General features: G+C 43.6%; 1 protein-coding gene across 21 annotated transcripts in view; it reads left to right on the forward strand.

The window, feature by feature from the left end:
- The window catches only part of RBFOX2 (RNA binding fox-1 homolog 2), a 275,113-nt gene that overhangs the window by 209,489 nt on the left and 46,217 nt on the right, over positions 1-19,407 (forward strand). For 17 of the 21 annotated variants that reach the window (XR_012906290.2, XM_075937907.2, XM_075937871.2 and 14 more), the window contains one exon: positions 10,182-10,328. Coding sequence is in view for 20 of the 21 variants with exons in the window: in XM_075937907.2 (XP_075794022.2) it covers positions 10,182-10,328 (147 nt within the window). In the remaining variant the exon portion in view is untranslated. The remainder of the gene's footprint in view (positions 1-10,181; positions 10,329-19,407) is intronic. The other 4 variants (XM_075937889.2, XM_075937897.2, XM_075937848.2 and 1 more) reach the window with 1 other exon arrangement.

Raw genomic sequence — 19,407 nt, forward strand, 5'->3', positions numbered from 1 at the left:
CTCTGGCAGGGTGAGGCAGTGGCATTTAGTAGCCTATGAGGAAAGAATAGAAGCTCATGTGCGTTGCTGAGTGCCTGCTGTGAGAGAGAATTGTTGTCTGGAGTCTGTGGAGGGAGTGCAACAGGGAGATGTTAGATAATTAAGTTGTGTAGCATGTAGCTTTCGTACCAGCTACGGGAAACAGTAGGCATGTCTACTATAACCATTTAACATAGTTAAAGGTGTGCAAGTGAACACTGCAAAGTAGAGTAGAGCTTTCCAGGAAAGGGTAAAGATTAAGTCCTTAAAAAAAAAACAAAAAAAACCCATGACAAATTAGTGGTGGCAGTTTTGGCCAGGATTACTTAACCTGAGAGGATTCCAGTCTGTGGCAAGCCACTATGTGTTTCATGGAAATCCAAAGGGGAGTGGACAAAGTAGCTGAGGGCTTTCCTTGTCTGTGTCTTACATATTTTGGGCCTTGAATCTTTCTGCACTTGTTCCTTTCTATTCCTGTAGTGGGGTCTTAGTGTATGAAGCTTTTTTGATTCCATAGAATATAAGCCTTGGGGTGTATTTCCTTTTAGCTTTTCTCTTTGCTCCACACACTAAGCAATCATGTGGAAACTGAGAGAAACTCACTGTATTGTGTTAGAATTAGGAGGCTTAGCCACTCAGGTTGGTGTTACAATACAGCACTCCAGGGAGATGATGCTATCTTTCTGAATATACCCGTAACTCAAGCGCACTGGCCACTATGCATGCCAGTTATTAAATTCATATTTGTGTGTGTTTGTTGCATGTGTGTATTCATCTGCCATGCACAAGTTCTCCCCCTTTTTAATCCTATCTCCTGACCCACAGAACTGTACTAACCTAATACTGTGTAAAGTTGTTTTAGGGCTGCTGATGCTCTCCTCTCACTACAGCACTCAACAAGAACAGCTGCCCTCACATGTGTGCAAGTGAGATCCCAAATCCAGCAGGTCTGCAGATTCCTCTGATGTTATGGTCTTAAGCTGGACTCGTTAGGGCACTTCAGGAATTCTTTCTAGAGAAAAGAAACATTTCCCTACTTTTAAAACCAGATTTTGTGCTGATGCACATTTGGTGCAGTACAGAGTCAGCAAAGTGGGGGCGGGAGGAAGAACTTAAAATTCCTGCTTTTCAGCCTGGCAGAGGTGGGGGTTGTTGCAGAAATGACACAGAGAAGACAGTGTGTCACTTTTGGATTGGTTTTGGAGTGGGGTACATCTAACTGATAACAAACCTGTGTAGCAATGTAAGGAGTTCATCCTCCACGCGTTGGGACCAGTTTCTTCTCTTAAGAGCTAGTGCTAGTCAGACTCCGGCACACAAGCCAGGCAAGCTGAGGTAAGGGGGGCTGACAGTGACACAGTGAGTTAATTAACACAGTCTGGAGTCCCGAGTTCAAATGTCAGCTCTAGTTACAAATTAAAAAAAACCTTCATGAGTCAAGGTCTACTCTACTGGACATTCCTCTACATAAGAGCTAATCAATTATTTTCTGGCAAGGTCCACATTTCTTGGTCAGGGTATGTGCTTGGCTGTTTCCTGCCTGGAACTTGGAGTTATGAGTCTGTTTCCAAAACATCTGGCCTTTTTTCCTACACTATGCCCAAAGCACAGTTGATAGAGCTGGATCAAAAATTGACAGGGACATCAGTTCAAACTTGGCTTAACAAAACAACCTGCAGCAGAAGAGTCTGTTTCCCTGACTGATACTCTGCATCTCAGTTTTCCATCAGTGCTATGACTCTTGAGTTTTTATCAGTTTACAGAGGTAGACATAAAACAGCCTGAGGACAGTCAATCTGAGACAGTCCAAGGTGGAGAGACTTATTTAGAGGAATGATTAACCATCTAGTGAACTAAAATGGCTTTCCTGAGAGTAGAAAACAACATTTCCCTATAAGGTGAATAAAACTGATGAAAGAAGCCAGTTGAATAGATGGAAGAAGCTCTCTGTGTGTGTGTGTGTGTGTGTGTGTGTGTGTGTGTGTGTGTGTGGATCTGTGTCTAGTGTTATAAGTACATATATACTTTTAACACTAGGAATAGACATACATAAATTGCTTGAGATTAAAGTTCCTGATGCACCCTAATACATGGCAGGTGTTGAGAGCTTGCTTTTCACATTGTGTCATGAACTAGTACAATATAAAATCTAATTGCGGAGATCAGTGTCTCAGATAAATCTCTGGCATACTGTCACTTTAACACATTTAGTAAATGCAGTGCATACTCCAAAGGAATACAGATGTACTTTTTTATTGGAGAATGAGGAATCACATTCACAGTGAGGTCCACATATTCCAGTCAAACTGAATGGTGAGAGAAGAACTAGACTTTCAGATTTCTGGGTATATTATTTGCATCAAAACGTAGGTTTTTGAATGGGCAAGGTTTTCCTAGGATAGGGGTTCCCAAACTTTTTTTTAATAGCATGAACCGCCTTTTAACAAAAGGAGTGTCCCATGGATTTCTTCTCTCCAATTTGCTGTTGCATAGATTACCTCCCCTCTCATGGATAATATAAGATCCCTGTGGTAACTACAGCAATTGTATATTTAGGAAATTTAATATTAAGAAAATACGTAACACTTACTTTTAGTTGTCTCTTAATGCAGTTTAACTGGTGGAGGAGCCATCACTGGGTGGCCGACCAGTTCTCTGTGGACCACTGAGGTTCATGGTCCACGGTATGGAAACCACTGTCTTGAAGCAGCTAAATATAAAATTTGAAACTTGAGAGCATGGTCTGACCATGAAGCAGCTTAGTTCAGTTTTCAGCACTTATTGTTTAATGAATAAGCAGGACACTGTTCACCACCACGTTCTCTGACTTGTGTGCCAAAGCTTCTGTATTTGATAAAAGATGCATTTGCTCCGAAGAGACTTTTATGATGGCTCTGGCTTGGTGGCCATCAAAAGAATCCTGTGTGTACACTGCATTGCATAGAAGAACATTTAATACATTCAGAGGCTCCAAAGCAAGAAAGGACCCTTTCTGACCTCCTGTGTAACACAGGCCACAGAATTCCTCAAAATAATTGCTTTCTTTCTGTATGCCTTGAGTAGGGGTTCGCAAACTTCATTGCACCACGATCCTCTTGTGATAACAAAAATTACTACACGATACCAGGATAGGGGGCCAAAGCCTGATCCCCATAGTCTGACAGGGAGAGGAAGAGGTGGGGAGAACAAAGTCAAAACACAAGGGCTTCAGTCCCAGGTGGGGGCCTATAACCTGAGCCCTGCCACTCAGGGCTGAAGCCCCCTGCCTTTGGGTGGTGGGATTCAGGGCTTCAACTTCAGATGCACTCCTATACCCCAGCAAGTGTAACACTAGCCCTGGTGATCCCATTAAAATAGGGTCATGACACACAGTTTGAGAACTGCTAGCCTAGAATGTCGTGAGTTGCATTTAGACATCCATGTTGCCATCTCTGTAATTCGGACTCCATATTTTTAAGGTAATTAATACAAATGGAAATTAATTTGTAAATTTTAAAAATGAAATTTAGTGCAGTTGAAAAGTGATGACTTGCATTTGAAGTCCTCAGTGTCCAGAACAGATACAGCGGAAGCAATGACAATGCAAGTTCCCACAGTCACTGGTCATAGTGTACTTCAGACGTAACAACTTGTAGGAAGAACTTGTAGGACTGAAGGATGGTGGGTTCAGTGTTCATGAGCCTTGAAGTAATTAACCTGCACCTCTATCTAACTCAGTGGTTCCCAAACTTTTGGCATCACGCCCCCCCTTTTTTGATTTTTGAAAAACCCTCATGTCCCCTCTTCCCCCCAAAAATAGCAGCAAAACTTGTTGAGCGAAAAAAAGAAAAGAACTGACCAGGCCAGCAAAACTTAATGGGGGAGGAGGAGCCGGGATGCTTCGCACCACCCCTGGAATTTCTTCACGCCCACCCCCCCCCCCCCGAGGGGTACACCCCCCCAGTTTGGGAACCCATGATCTAACTGCTTTATAGTGGATCTGTTGGGGTCTGTTATGCTTTCATGATATGAACATTTACCTGTTAGAAGCTGGATTGAGACTCCTCTGCCCTCCTAAAAACTCGGCAAGAACCTTACATTTCGATAGGCACATAACCATCAGATAGCAGTGAATTTCAGTCACTGCCTCGATATCGTTCTGAAAGCTCACCATTTTCCTGTTCTGGGGTCAGACTATAACTAGTGGAGTCAAAAAATGCTGTAGTTCAACTCCAAAGCTCATTAAGCAATCCAGTTCTGCTCTGAATACAGGCAATAATAGTTTACATTTTTCTGTGTGTTTTGTAAATAAACGCTACCCATAGCCTGCCCTTGTTCTTGGGCTTCAAAGATACTAGACCTCCTATTTCCAAACTTTTATATTTTCCATAACTTGCATCTGAAGGATGCAGTGTATAACTTACTACATTTATCCGGCGTTTTCAGGTCCTTAACTCAATTTATTTTTCTTAAATAAAATGAAAATATACATGCTTTATTTAAATGATTGCTCTGGGGTGGGGCTGGGGATTCGGGATTCGGTATGCAGGCTGACCTGGGGAGAGAGGACTTACCTCAGCCTTCTCTCACCACGGCAGCTTGGGGCCAATTGAGAAGCATCTCTGCATGGCTGTTGCACCTCCAGCCGGTGGAGGGGTAAATTTCCCCATGGCTGGGGCAGTTCCAAGTTAGACTGGGTGGAAGTCACTGAAGGACTATCTGTCGCCCAGCTGGGGCAGCTCTGGGTTGGGTGCCATTGCTGGGGGGAAGGAAGAAGTGCCCCCTCCTCTGGACTAAGCATAGAGGAGATGTGGCTAGATGTAGGGAGAGGGTGTCCCTTCCCTTGGCCCCAGCATGGAGCTGCCATGGCTGGGAGGAGTGAGGCACCCGCTCCATAGTCCTAGCACAGAGCTGCCATGGCTATGGGGAGGCACAGCCCCCCTCCCCCCGCCCTGCTGGCTCAGAACAGAGCTGCTGTGTGCAGGCAAAAGTGGCCCTCTGCATACCTGCTCTGAGCCTTTGCTCTCCCTGAGCCTGCTCTGACCCCTCTTTGACCATTCGCTTGATTGTCATTTTTGGGGACTGTTCTTAGTTTGGTGATTCTCTTTTTTGTTTGGTTTTATGAGGGAAAAAATCCCATTCCAGGTACATCCTATTTTCCTGGAAGAGCCAAGCTCTTATGTTGCGTTAAGTTATGATAAGAGGAAACTGTATACCAAATTTGGTGGTCCTAGCTCTTACCATTTAGGAAGAGTTCTTGAACAAGCACACACACACACACACACACACACACAGACAAACACTCTTAAATATATAGTAGATAACTTCCAGTTCTGAAGAAGCAAATGTGAGAGAGAGAGAAACAAATTGTACTTTGTATTTTTAGTTCTGTGCTGGTTGATCTTTGCTGTTGTCAGTCTCCCTTTGTCTACTCCCCCTATGTCTACACACCCAGGCAGATAAATATTCATTGTTGGCTCAAGCAGTATAGATCCGCTGCTTCTCGAAAATCTGAACTGAGATCCTAATTTGAGTGAGCATTCTGTAGAATTGCATGTTCACTGGCTGTTTCAGAACAGACTGGTGTAGTTTGGGGCCAGATATTGCTGTCAGGCCAGAATGAAAGGTGGTGTGGGGAGGAGAAATTTGGTTTGTGAAGCATGTGGGTTTTTTTTAATTATGTGACTCAGGGTAATTTTTCCCACCAGTCTCCATGAAATGCTGCCTCTGAAGAAATCTTAGGCCTTTTGCTTTTATCTCCTGATGAATTAAGTCAAGCAATGACCAATAAAACAAGACCGAGACCTTAGAAAATAATTTCTTCCATTTGTATTGGCAACTGAATATATGGCAATAGACAAATGTATCAAGCCAATTTCATGCTGGTTGAAAGAGTGAACCTCACTTTAAGGCCACAGATATTAGAACTGGAAAAGACTCATTAGTCTGATGAGCACATTCCCTTGCCTGTGCAATTTATAACTTTCAGAGAGAACGTATCTGACATTAGCAGGAAACTATTGAATTCATGTAGAAGAATGTGCCCTTTAGTGTTACCTGTCTCTGAACTTGAGAGTCTCATCATAGTCAAGTTAAGGTTTAACAGAAGACCTCTTGTCTCCCCTGTTTGAAGCCTTATCTCACTATACAAAGCTAATGTGTTGTGAAATATTATCTCTTATATGGCAGCAGCATCCTGCCATATGCAGACACACCTGTTGAGGGATTTTTGAATAGGTTGCTGTATGACGCAGTACAGGTTTAGTAAGATATGAGTTCCTGCATCTAAGAATGTTTATATTCTCCTCATGTCCACTACTTCACAGCCTCCTGGTTTCCATGCCTGGTTTCCAACAGACCTATTCTTTGGCAGATTACATCAGAAGTTGTTCAGAGTCCTTAAACTTGTGCTGACATACCTCACTTTAGAGAGTCTACCCTTTCATGCTTGGAAGGGATGGACAGAGGGTATCTGCCTATCACATGGTGTATGTGTCCAGTGTTCCCTATAAGCTGAGCCTTTGGCCTGCCTCCCAGAAGGGATTCAGATGCCACACAGCTGATTAAAAGAGCACCCATAGCCAACAGCATATGTTTCTACCGGTGGCGCGCATAATAAAATTTACTCTGCACATGGATGGAAAAAATTAGAGGGAACATTGTGTGTGTCTACTTGCAACATTTACCATCTCTTGTAAGAAGCTCAAAGTTAGGAAATTTGCATTGGTGGGACCCCCAGACATGCCTAAAACCTGGCTGAAGAGAGAATCCCTTCAAAACTCAGTAATGCTGGGGAAGTTAATGATTTCTGGGGGTTGTTTTGGAGTACTAATTACTGGGCACTGTTTGCACTGGTGATGGATGAGCTGCCATGTGTTCTGTCCTTTGCCTTGGACAGATTTGCCCTGGGGAGCAGAGGGCTCTGATGAGTCATAAAAATAAAGCTGCCAGATAGCATGGTGTGATTTAATCACAAGCTGGCTTCATTGATTTTTCCCCTAGAGTGCACCACATATGTGTTTGGAGATGCATTTTGTCACGGAGTAAGGGAAGGGAAAAGCCTCTGGAAGTGGTACATTTTAGATATGGTATCTGTCAGGATGTTCTGTGGCTGATATTTGGGGATGGGTAAATTGTGGATGATTGGAAATGGTGTACTTTGTCCAGTGTGTGTGAGGCTCATATTGCTATGCTGTCTTCTTTATGGCAACTCGTGAATAGAGATGCTTGCATTCCCATGCCATTCCGCTGCCCCCCTCAGTGCTAGTCTATACCAATAGATCGAACTCATTTGTACTGCCTGCATTGCCTAAGTGAAGCAAAATGGAAAGCTGCCATTGCTTTGATCGGCATGCCGAGGCCACAGTGCTCGCTATTAACATGCTATTGTTAGTCTTATATAATTCAAATGTATGTCAAAGAGAGAGACTTGTGGTGGAGTGAATTTCAGTGATATTGCTGCCCGTGTTGAATAGCAGTGGAGAGACACTTCTTTTCAGGTTTTGGGGACTTTGTAGAGCAAAGAAAAACCCATGGGTGGCCTGTACCAGCTTTGGCGCTGCGGGGGTGTTACTGTGTAGGTTCCTGGGCATAAGCTCTAGGACCCTCCCACCTTTCAGGCTTCTAGAGTCATGGTTTCTGACCAGTTTTGAAGCAGTAGCCACTATAATAGCTACTTCTATTGCGAACTAGCCATACTCAACTGGCCAGACAACCACATGGTCTTAGAGCCTGGGGATCCATGCCCACCCTAGAAGTCTACAATGCTGTGAAAGAGCCCCTATCCTGAGCCCAAGTTGGCTGGCACAGGCCAGCCATGGGTTTTTCTTTGCTGTGTAGACCAGTGTTTCCCAATTTTATTTGGCAACAGAATCCTTTTAAACTCGAAAGAATTTTGTGGAACAGTCTTATATATGGAGCAGAAAAAGTAGACCACAAATAAGTAAGGATAATAATAAACAAATGCTAACTAAGGTCATGAGATCAACATTTAGTTTAATTGCACATATTTAAAAAAATCACATTTAATGTGTAGAAAAAAAATTTTAATCATAAAATGTTATTGTAGTGGCATTTTCTCGCAGAACCCTTATTTTCACTTCGCAGAACCCCAGGGTTCCACGGAACACCATTTGGGTAACACTGGTGTAGACTATGGATGTTAGCTATTGGGTAATTGAATAGCCAAGTAACCGCACTACTTTTTATCAGTTACTCGACTATTTTTTATAGTCCCTGGAGGCTAAGGCGGTAGCCAGTGTATCCGGCTCAGCTCTCGGGGAGCCCCCTACCACCCTGTCCTGCTGTATCAGAGGCAGCAGCATGGGATGGCAGGCAGGAGCCGGTCCATGAGGGGAGACAGTTTAAAACCAGCTCCCTGCACAGACAAGCTGCCTAGGAGCAGCCCCTGTGTGCAGGAGGCCCACACTCCCTGGGGACAGAGGCTGCTCCACCTTGCCTGTCTGTGGAGCACTCAGACACCCTGCGGACAGGGATTGCTGCTGAGGACCAGCCTCTGTCCATGGTGGAACAAAGCTTGCCATGGACAGAGGCTGCTCTGCGGGAGGCGGAGCTGCCTCCCCTACCCCCCAACCCCTCCACTGCTGTCTCTGATTGACAGCAGTGCAGGGTGTGAGCAGGCAGCACTGTGAAGCAGCAAGGGTGGGGGAATGAGTGTAGTCAACAAGATTAACTGATAAGTCTAAGCTTATTGGTTAATTGTATAGTCGATTACACGTTGACATTCCTAGTGTAGACATATCCTTGGAGGCTCCCAAATCCTTGCTGCATAATGTGTAGCACACTCCAGGTAAATCCAGTCAGTGGTGGGGGAGTCAAGTCTTTGCTTAAGTCTCCTGGGAGTATTTCTCTGCACATTTGGTAGACAAAATATAAAGTCCAGCAGAATCAAAACACATGATTGTTTTTAAACTGTTAGACCCTGGATATGTCCTTGCAAGCCTAAAATAGGCTGAAAAAAATCTTTGTTAGCCCTTTGATTTCCCACACAATAACTTGTCACTATTGCTGTGAATGAAAGAGAGCAGTAAGCCCTCACCATGTGAGACAATGAAGCAGGGTTTAAGAAATTTACTAGACATCCAGCCAAAGAATTAAATCTTCATCTGAGACAGATGACAAAAGAAGGGGTGAATAGGCACTCTAGAGATTATCCTGGCATACCAATCACAGCTGTTGGAAAGGGACACAGCAATAAAACTGATCAGATTATTATCAATTTCACCATTCTACTGCTGGCAGTCATGAGTCCATGAGTGCATTTTTCAGGTTTCAGAGTAAGGGGTGGGTTCCCCCATGCTGGGGTTAACAAAGTCATGACACAGTTTGAGGAATCTCCTGGAAGAGAGATTCAATTGGAGATTAAATAAACCTGGCTCTTTCAATTTCAATGTCAAAGCCTCCTACCAAGACATCTTCATTTGTGCCTCCACATCATCTATGATGCAAAACAGGGTTAGGGGCAGCACATATATTTTGGCTGCAAAGCCAGAAAGGGGTGTAGTTCAAGTCTTTTGTAGGACCTAAAAATGGATACTTGTTTAATTTCTTGGAGGAGATTTTCAATTAGCTATAAAATAAATTAAACATAAGAATACATAGCCATTGCTTGTGACCAGTTTAGTGCAGGTCCTATTTGGAGGCAGTACCTGTGAGAATGGAACGCAGCAGAAAAAATGCAGTTTTGCCTGGGGATGCACTACCAACATCAGTCTATTAGAAAGTTGCACCTCAGTCATAGGATTTTGATCGTTGCATGAACACGCTGCCATAAGAGATTAGAATGATATTATTACTTTACAGCATTAGGACAAAAAAGAAGACCCACCTCTTCACTGTAGCTTTCCTTTGGTAACAAGAGGGAAGAAAAGCCAAGGGAAAGAGGAGAAACTATTTTAAAAAAAAGAAAAGAAGAGAAGAACTTACTAAGCTAAAAGATTATATTGGGGAAGGGGGGCCAGAATGAAGACTATGATCCTCTTACTATTTGCTCATGGAAAGGAGAGAGAGAACAAAAGATCAATTGTTTGCTGCATTTTTTTTCCAATTACTGTAGCACAGTTACAAGTGTAGTATAAATACCTTGACAGAGACAATCTGATAAGGGTTGGTTGGAATTTGTATGATTTCTCTTCATTCCTCCCTTTGTCACTCTTTGATTTCAGCAGACAGAAGGAGGGGCACAGACAGACGGACAGCAGACACAGACACAAAGCAGTGAGAATACGGAGAGCAAGTCCACTCCAAAGCGGCTTCATGTCTCTAACATTCCCTTCCGCTTCCGGGACCCAGATCTCCGACAGATGTTTGGGGTAAGTTACTGAAGTTTTTAAGGAACAACAGACTCTATTTCATTACAAGTACAGTACATAGTGCTCTTTGGGGCAGAGGCTGTCTTCATATGTATGACCAGGAACTAGTCCCCTGTGGACGCACAAGAATTCAAATGTTGATACAAGGTTTGTAAGAGCTATGCTTCAGGTGAAGTGTATATACATAATCAACAGGAACCTTTGGCTTGCTGACTGCTCACCCTATGTGGCAGACAGTGTATTAATTTTGTCTGCAAATAGTTCCTCGTAGCATCGTGTTTTGTTTTTCTTTTAACATAATCTAGGGAATTCCATTTAATAAAACAAAACTTTGTGTACTGGTAAGTCTGCAGAGTAAAGAACTCAAGTCAGGAAATACAAAATTAAGGTTGTTCATGCAACTTTGTAGTGTTTCTCTAAATGTATGTGTTAAATAATTTCTAACTGCACCATGGCCTACTATTCATTCTTGCTTCAGTCATTGTACAGCTTAAACATTCGGTGAATGAAGCAGGCGTTCTGTGAAACCATACCTTATTTGCATCAGCAAACTGTCCCAATGTGAAAGAAAAATGGCAAGAATAGTAAGAGGTCAGCATGGCTCCATCAGGAGTTTTAGTGACCTGAAAATTAAAAAGGAATCCTGCAAAAAGTGGAAATATGGACAACTTTCTAAGGAGAAATATAAATTTCTATGGATGCATTAAGAGCAAGAAAAAGGCAAAGGAAAGTGTAGGCCCACTATTTAGTGGAGAAGGAATGCTAATAACTGATGACATCAAGAAAGTATTAATGCCTAGTTTGCTTCAGTCTTCACTAAAAGGGTTAATGATGACCAGAAACTCAAAACAATTAATATTAATAAGGGGAAAGGAGGAAAAAATGCTACCTAAAATGGGGAAAGAATAGGTTAAAGACTATTTATATAAGTTACATGCATTCAAGTTGGAAGATCCGTGCTGAAATTGATCCTAAGGTACTTACAGAACCAGATGAAGTAATCTTGGAACTGTTAACAGTTGTCTTTGAGAACTCATGAAGGACAGGTGAAGTCCCAAAAGACTGGAGAAGGGCAAATTTAGTACCTTTCTTTAAAAAGGGAACAAAGAAGAAGAAAGGTCTTATAGGCCTATCATCCAACCTTGGATACCTGGAAAGATACTTATTAAACAATCCATTTGTGAGCACTTGAAGGCTAATAGGATGGTTCTTTGAGTAGATGTGTCTGTGAATTCCATGTAGGCGTGTGCATGCTCAGTGCGCTGATGCTGGAGAACTTTGCCTATGGATGGTATCTGTAGGAGTGATGCTCGTATCTTATCGCCCTACTCTCTCTCCTGGCTATATAATGATGGTACTGCCCCAACCTACCTCAGTTCCTTCCCCTCACCCAGGGCTAGAGCCAGAGCCCTGTATAGTGTGTTCTCTTCTATTTTCAGTGTCATTTATCTGAAAGATTTTCCTTTGCATAGTAGTTAGTAGTCCCGTAGGTTAAATTTAGTGCTATTAAAGTATTTAAGTAGTGGGCTTCCCTGTGTGTTGCCTTCACCAGAATTCAAACATTGTCCATCATGTGGGAGGGCCCTCCTTAATAGTGATCTCCACGGGAGGTGCTTTTGTATCTAGTTGAGGTACACATTGAGGAATGGTACTCCATCTGTAAGTCATTCATAAAAAGGATTAGGATGAAAGAGATATTATGTGCAAAGCAGCACCTTCTGAAGAAGACCAAGAGGCCGATTGAGATCCCTTGTCTTATTGGTGGTTGCTTTCATGACCAGCAAGTGATGCTGCTCCACATTTGGATTCTGGTTATTCCCCCAAGAGAAAGAGGAGTCATTATTCCTTCTTTAGTGCAGCAAGGAAGATATTGTTAGAGAAGAAACAGGCGACCCAGGAGCAGATGGAGTAAACGGAACCGCTTTATTGTCTACTCATGTTTACCTTGGATATTGAACACAATGTCCGAGTGGCTGGGTAAGCGATAGCTTGGATGCTGGTCAGCTCCAAACCTCAGTGAGATTCGAGGGCGGGGGGACCTCTCCTGTGGTCAGACAATATCTTATCTCTTGGGCTGCTGTACAGGACCTTTCCACTGCCAAAGAAATCTTGGAGCAGCGTGGTCTCATTGAACCTGCAGCATCCTGTGCCAATGTCCCACATTGGGCTCCAGATGTTAGACAAGAAATAGGCGACCCAGGAGCAAATGAAGTAAACGTGCATAGGCAAGAAAGTGGTTCTGTTTACCCCATCCGCTCCTGGGTCACCTGTTTCTTCTCTCAGATATCTCATAAGATTAATTGGAAGCACACTAGCACTCAAGGAGGCTCTTCCTCCTCTTCTCAGAGTGCTGACCAGCACTGAACTCTTTCCAACATGTGGGATGGAGCCGATCCCTGGTACTACACTGAGATCAGCGCAAGACTTTCCTGTTGATTCGTACCCTGGGGTGTCTGTTAAGGCCATACTGGTAATATTGGCACCTGTGTTTGTCTCCACATTGGTGACATCAGTGTCAGACTTGCTTTGGCACTCAGTTCCTGACTCTCCATTACTTCAGGAGTTTTCCAGTGCCATAGCATCTACCACTTTATCCTCCATTATATCTTTGGCACCATCTGGCTGCATTGCAGAGCAATTGGGTTCATTAGCGCCTCAACACCACTGCCTGGGTACGTCTAAACTACATGCCTCCGTCGACGGAGGCATGTAGATTAGCCAGATCGGCAGAGGGAAATGAAGCGCGATTAAAATAATCGCGGCTTCATTTAAATTTAAATGGCTGCCCGGCTCTGCCGATCAACTGTTTGTCGGCAGATCGGGGCAGTCTGGACGCGACGCGCCGACAAAGAAGCCTTTCTTGATCGGCACAGGTATGCCTCGTGGCACAGGTAGTCTAGACACACCCCCTGTGTCCCAAACTGTGGAGTTGAGGCTGATGCTGCACTAGTATCAGGGACCCCTTTAATGCCGGTATGCCTTTTGGCACTGTCATTGCACTTTAGGAGGTCTCATTGTCCAGTTTGGTACCATCCAGAGCCTTGAGACTGGTGCCTCTCCCAGTACCAAGTAGGGGAGTCTCTCAATACTGTGATGCTGATTTCCCCATTCTTCTTCAGCATGTATGCAGCCCCTATGTTTCTCCACCCCATTGGCTCTGGCTTCTCTGGTTTCACTGCAGAATATTTGGGACTCTTTGAGATCCAGATTGGAGTTGTCCTCCCCTTTGTTGTCTGATAGAATGTCAGATATGTGAGATTCTGTATGATCACCCTAGCAACCATTCTTCCTGTGTTAAATCACAACTGGTTTGCTTCCCTAGAACTTCAGAATGTTTATTTCTATATAGTAATTCTTCTAAACCACAGGCATTTCTTAGGTTTGTCATGGTATACAAACACTATCATAGTACGCCCTGCTTCCTTTCACCAGCTTCCCAGGTTTTTACCAAATGCATGATTTATGGTGACTGTACCTCATGAAAAGGGGAATTTATAGCTTTTTCTATCTGCACAATTTGGTACAGAGAGGCAAGTCCAGAGATGAAATCCTCTCACCTTCAGTTTATGCTGTGCTTACTTGATCATCTAGGCCTCTATCCTAAACAGGAAGTCAACATTGGTTCAGACAAGAACTGAATTCTTTGGGATCCTGCTAGACTCTGAGTTTGAGACTCTTACTACCGACTAACTGGTTTCACTGGGTTCACTGTCTGTGTCTGGAACTGCAATCTGAACCTCAACCACAGCTTGCATCTGCCTGAGGTTTCTAGGTCTCATGATGCATGCACATAGGTAGCTCAGTATGCCCTGTTGTGCCTTCACCCTTTTTAGATGTTGCTGAAGTTGGTGTAACATCCAAACTGTCAACCTTTGGATAGACTGGTTCAACTTCCACTGCCAATTCTGGACTCTTCACAGTGGTGTATGGTTCAGGACAGTGTGTGTCAAGGCATTCATTCCTCTTTTTCCTCTTGTCATTGATGCTTCTTGTCATTAATGCCTCCTTAATAGACTGGAGAGCACATCTGGAGTCACTGAAAGTTCAAAGACTGTGGTCAGAAAAGGAAGTTCTCTGCATACCAATGTCCTGGAGCTTCGTGCCATCTACCATTGCAGTTGGGTCTTTCAAGATCACATCAGGGACTTTGCAGTGCATTTTCTTACCAATAATATCACCACAGTGTATTATGTGAACAGATGTGGAGGAGCATGCTCCAATGTCCTGTATCAAGAGGTAATCAGGCTCCAGTAGCTTTGCATCAGTGAAAACATTACCCTGATTCAAAATCACATGGCAGATCATCTCTACAGAAATTTCTCCATGAATCACAAATGGTCCCCAAAGCCCAGAGTTTTGTGGTCAGTCTTTGCATTTTGGGGCATCCCAACTATCAATCAGTTTGCCACAAAATGCAAGAAATATCAGTTGTTTTGCTCCTGAAGAGGTTTCTGTTCCAGTACTGTGACCTTTTTGCTTGAACTGGGAACTGTCACTCCCCGTATGGTTTTCCTTCAATTCCAGTCATCCTACAGGTCATTCTTAAGCTGAAATTGGATTATGCCAGGCTTATTTTTATTGCTCCAACATGGCCAAGACAAAGTTGGTTCTCCAGCAGCCTCGCATTATTGTTATGGCCTCCCATATACTTGCCTCTTCATCTTGATCTCCTGACTCAGTATTGTGATCAGGTTTTGCTTCCAGCACAGCATCTCATCTCATGCTGTGGATGGCTAGATGATGAGGAGGAAGCATGTTCGGAGATGATCGAGCAAATTTTTCTCACTAGTAGAAAGCCCCCCATCAAAGTGCCTATATGGTTAAGAGGCAGTGGTTCTCCATATGAGCCTGGGGAGTTCAACTAAAGGATGACTATATCTTTGGTTGACCTGTTACACCTTTAGTCTTCTGGTCTTGCACTTAGTTCTTTGACCAGTGAAAGGCAAGCAAGACTAGTCTCAGTGGACCACGTGAATGACAGTGGTGAGTAACCTGTGGCCTGCAGCTCACTGGGGTTCCACCTGTGGCCCACACATTGCTGTCTTCCCCCCATTTCCCATGCACTTCTCAGGCATTGGAGCCTCAGACTTCCTATTCCTCCTCCTTTCCCCCAGCATTTTCAGAGCACCGTGAATCTGCTAATTCATGCTCCATCTCTGCTTCTCCCTCCCTGAGCTTGAACAGCCATGGTTGAAAGACCATACTTAGTAGTAATCCATGGTTTGCTGTGAAACTGGGAAGACTTATCTAATGGGGTGTCTCAGGTAGAGATGTAATAGTGTAGTCAATTAACCAATAAGCAAAAGGTTATAAGTGAATGCTATAGTTAATGCATTCCCCCCTCCCTCTGCCAGTAAATTTTTTAGCAAGCTGACCAGCAGCCCGATTCAATCCTGGCTTGCGCCGGGTTCGGGTCCTACCTCTGCTGCAGCTCTGGATTTAAAGTGTATTAGGAGCCGGACAGGCAGGCAGCTTGGCTCAGTTCAAACTTGCGCTGGGTTCAGGAGCTCAGATCCTGCCCAAACAGGGGTTGCTGCTACCCCGTGCTGCTGCTTCTGTATCAGAGGCAGTAGCGTGGAGTGGTGGGTAACTCCTCAGGAGTGGGGCCAGCCTCACCCCCGGGGACTATAGAATAGTCAAGTGTAATTTGATAAGAATTCATGAGGTTAATCCACTATTCAATTAATCAGTATTTAACATCCCTACTCTGAGGGGTCAATCCTGAGTCAGGTACTCATTAATATTTAATTAATGGTTTGGAAAATGGCATGGAGTGTTTGCTCATAAAATTTGCAGATAACACCAAGCTGGGTGGGGTTGCAAGCACTTTGGAAGAGAGGATAAGAATTCAAAATGATCTTGGCAATTTGAAGAATTGGTCAAAATTCAACAAGATGAAATTGAAAAAAGGCAAGGTTAAATTATTTCATTTAGGAAAGAATAGTCAAATGCACAACTACAAAGTTGGGGCTAACTGGCTAGATTATAGCATTGCTGAAAAGGATTTGCGAGTTACAGTAGATCACAAATTGAACTAATCAACAATGTGTTACACCTGTGAAAAATGCCAGTGTCATTCTGAGGTTTCTTTCCAGGAATATTTTGTATGACACATAGGAGGTGATTCTCTGGCTCCGTTCTGCATTGGTAAGGCCACAGCTGAAGAACTGTGCCCAGTTATGGGTGCCCCAATTTAGGAAAGATGGTGACAAATTGGACAGAGTCTGGAGAATAGCAACAAAAATGATGAAAGGGTTAGAAAACCTAACCTGAGAGGAAAAGCTAAAATAACTGAGCATGTTTAATCTTGAGAAAAGAAGACTGGGGCAGGACCTGATAACTGTCTTCAATTATGTTAAAGGCTGTAGAAAGAGGACTGTGATCACAGGACAAGGTAATGAGCTTAATCTTCAGCTAGAGAAATTTAGGTTAGATATTAGAAAAAACTATCGAGCTAGAAGGACAAACATTCTGGAACAAGCTTACAAGGGAGCGTGTGGAACCCCAATCACTATATTTTTAAAAACAAGTTGGACAAACTTTCAGGTAGGGATATAAGTGACTAGTCGACTATCTGATAAGCATAACCTTATTGGATAGTCAACTAGTGATGACTAGTCGCTTGTCCCCCACCCTCTGCTGCCTCTATCAAAGAGAAGCAGCAAGAGGGGGAGAGGAACCAGTGCTAGCGGGAACTGGCTTAAAAGTCCCCGCTGGCCCTGTGCTCCCTGCGGGGCTTCCATTTTTGAACTGTAGCAAGAGCCCAGTAAGGCTCTTACTGTAGTTCAAAGGCAGAGGCGCCCTTAGAGACTAATCAAATAGTTGATGGAAATCCCATCAACTATTTGATTAGTTAATTAATCTAAATTTAACATACCTACTTTCAGATATGGGCTAGGTTTTCTTGGTCCTGCCACAGCGCAGGAAGTGGACTGATGACTTCTCAAGTTCCCTTCCAGCCTTTCTTTTCTCTGATTCTGGTCAGGGATCAAGTCCTGTTTTTATTGCACCAGGATGGGAGTACGCACTGGTGAGAGACCTAGGTTTGAGTTCCTGGCAGTTAATGCAGTAGATTGCAACATAATTTCCTGCTGTGCAGATGACCTGGGTTTATTTCTCGTGTGAGACACACAGCCCTGGGAGTTCAGGAGCCTCTGTCCTCTGAGTCACCTGTTCAGGCTCATCACAGTTATGCCTGAGCACCTAACAATATCATCTGCATTTTACTAAAGAGGAAACTGAGACATATTGAACTACTATACTTCTATCTCAAAGCTTCCTTCCACAAAGCACATTATAACTGCCAGATACTTGCAGTGCAGATTTCCTGTCCAAGGATTGTCATGTTATGTTATATGGCGGAAAAGTAAATGGTTTACTTAATTTTCATTCTCCACCAAGTGATGTTTGTGCTTTAAAGTTACTTGACTTAAATCAACAGTAACTTCAACTGGACAGCTGGCTCATTAGCATGGATTTCAGGGGAGAATTGTGACTAGTAACTCTGTGCCAATGTGCTCAGAATATCTGTAAGTCCAGTGAGAGAGGTATGAACTTTCCAGGAGTGGTCTGTCAGAACTATATTTATCTTTTGAGCACAAATTCAGTTACATGCCATTTTTTGAAGCAAAATGCAGGACAATGTAGCACTTTAAAGACTAACAATTTGCATACTGTGGCTTTACCAGAGAAACAATCAATGACTCTGCTCCCTTTCCCCCTGTCAGTGCTGCTTCTTTTAACACATCCACAGCCTGGAGCAGTAATGTGGGGCTTTCTTAGCACCCCCTCACTCCCACCCTTCGTAGGAAGCAGGAGGCTTTTCCTTTGGTGACTCATATTGAAACAATCCTTCTGTCTCCTGCAGGGGGACTCAAGGTTGTTTGAGTTTTCGGCTGTGGGTGGCTGCAAGCTTCCTTTTCCTCTCTCCCCCTTTTGTATGTCAGATCTGATCTCCTCAACATCATCTCTGAGAGACTCAAAGCCTTTGCCTCGAGTGGTTATCCAAAAATACTGTGCAAAGGGTGAAATTGGGTAGACAGCACTGAAGTGGAGAAAGGAGTGAATGTGACGGTGAGGAAGAAATCCCTCAAGGATAGAATGGCAGCCCAGAGGTCAGCTCTCCCCCCAGGCAGGTAGCATCAGCTAATGTTCCAGACTGCCATAGAAATGAACCTTAGTGATGTCACGTGGTCTGTGAAAATCATTTAACCCTTTCCAAACCACTGTTGTTAGTGAAAGCTAGGGACCTAAGAATTTCCTGTCAGATTCAGCTTCTAGAACATCTCATTGTAAAGTGCTAGCATATACTGGAAATTAAGGGACCCTTGTGGAACCTGAACACATTTTTAGCAGATCTTATGTGGTCTCTATTCAAGCCCCTCACTTCCTATCCATTGTCCCGCCTTTCGTAAAAAAATGCATGCTTGATAGGCATTGCCTCTGCCAGGAGAGTGTGTGAATTGAGGACATTGACAGCCAGGGACAAGGTTACGATTTGGCTATACCCAGAGTTTGTATCTAAGGTGGTGTCTGTTTCACTTGAACCGGGTGGTGTATTTGCCTGTGTTTTTCCCTAATCTGTGTTCCTTCCCAGAAGAGTAGTGCCTCCATACACTAGATGTTTGACTCTCGTTAGCCTTCTATATGAACAAGATAGAACAGTTTTTTGCTTTGCTTTGCCATGTTTCTTGTCATATGGACTGCATAAGGGGACAAGTGGTCACTGTGCAGACCATCTCTAGATGGATAAACATCTTGCATCAAGACCACATACAGAATAATGTCACCTTCCCCTCATTAACAGATACAGGCGTATTTGACGGCAGCCCAAGCAATGTCACAACATTCCTCAATGACTTGCCCATATTGGACCTGTCCATGCATTCTTTTAAAGACCGTTATGCAATCATTGTGACACTAATGTCAGAAGAGCAGTGCTGCAATGTTTGCTCAAGTAGACTCCGAACCCTGTTTCGATTGGGGGTATTGCTTGCTAATTAATTACTTTGAATACACCGAACCTTAATCAGTGCACAAAATGGTGGGCTTTTCCCAATGAATGGGGAACTTCATTAAA

The sequence above is a fragment of the Pelodiscus sinensis genome, chromosome 1 (genome assembly GCF_052426305.1).
Source record: "Pelodiscus sinensis isolate ZL-2025 chromosome 1, ASM5242630v1, whole genome shotgun sequence".
In the NCBI taxonomy this organism is placed as follows: Eukaryota; Metazoa; Chordata; order Testudines; family Trionychidae; genus Pelodiscus; species Pelodiscus sinensis.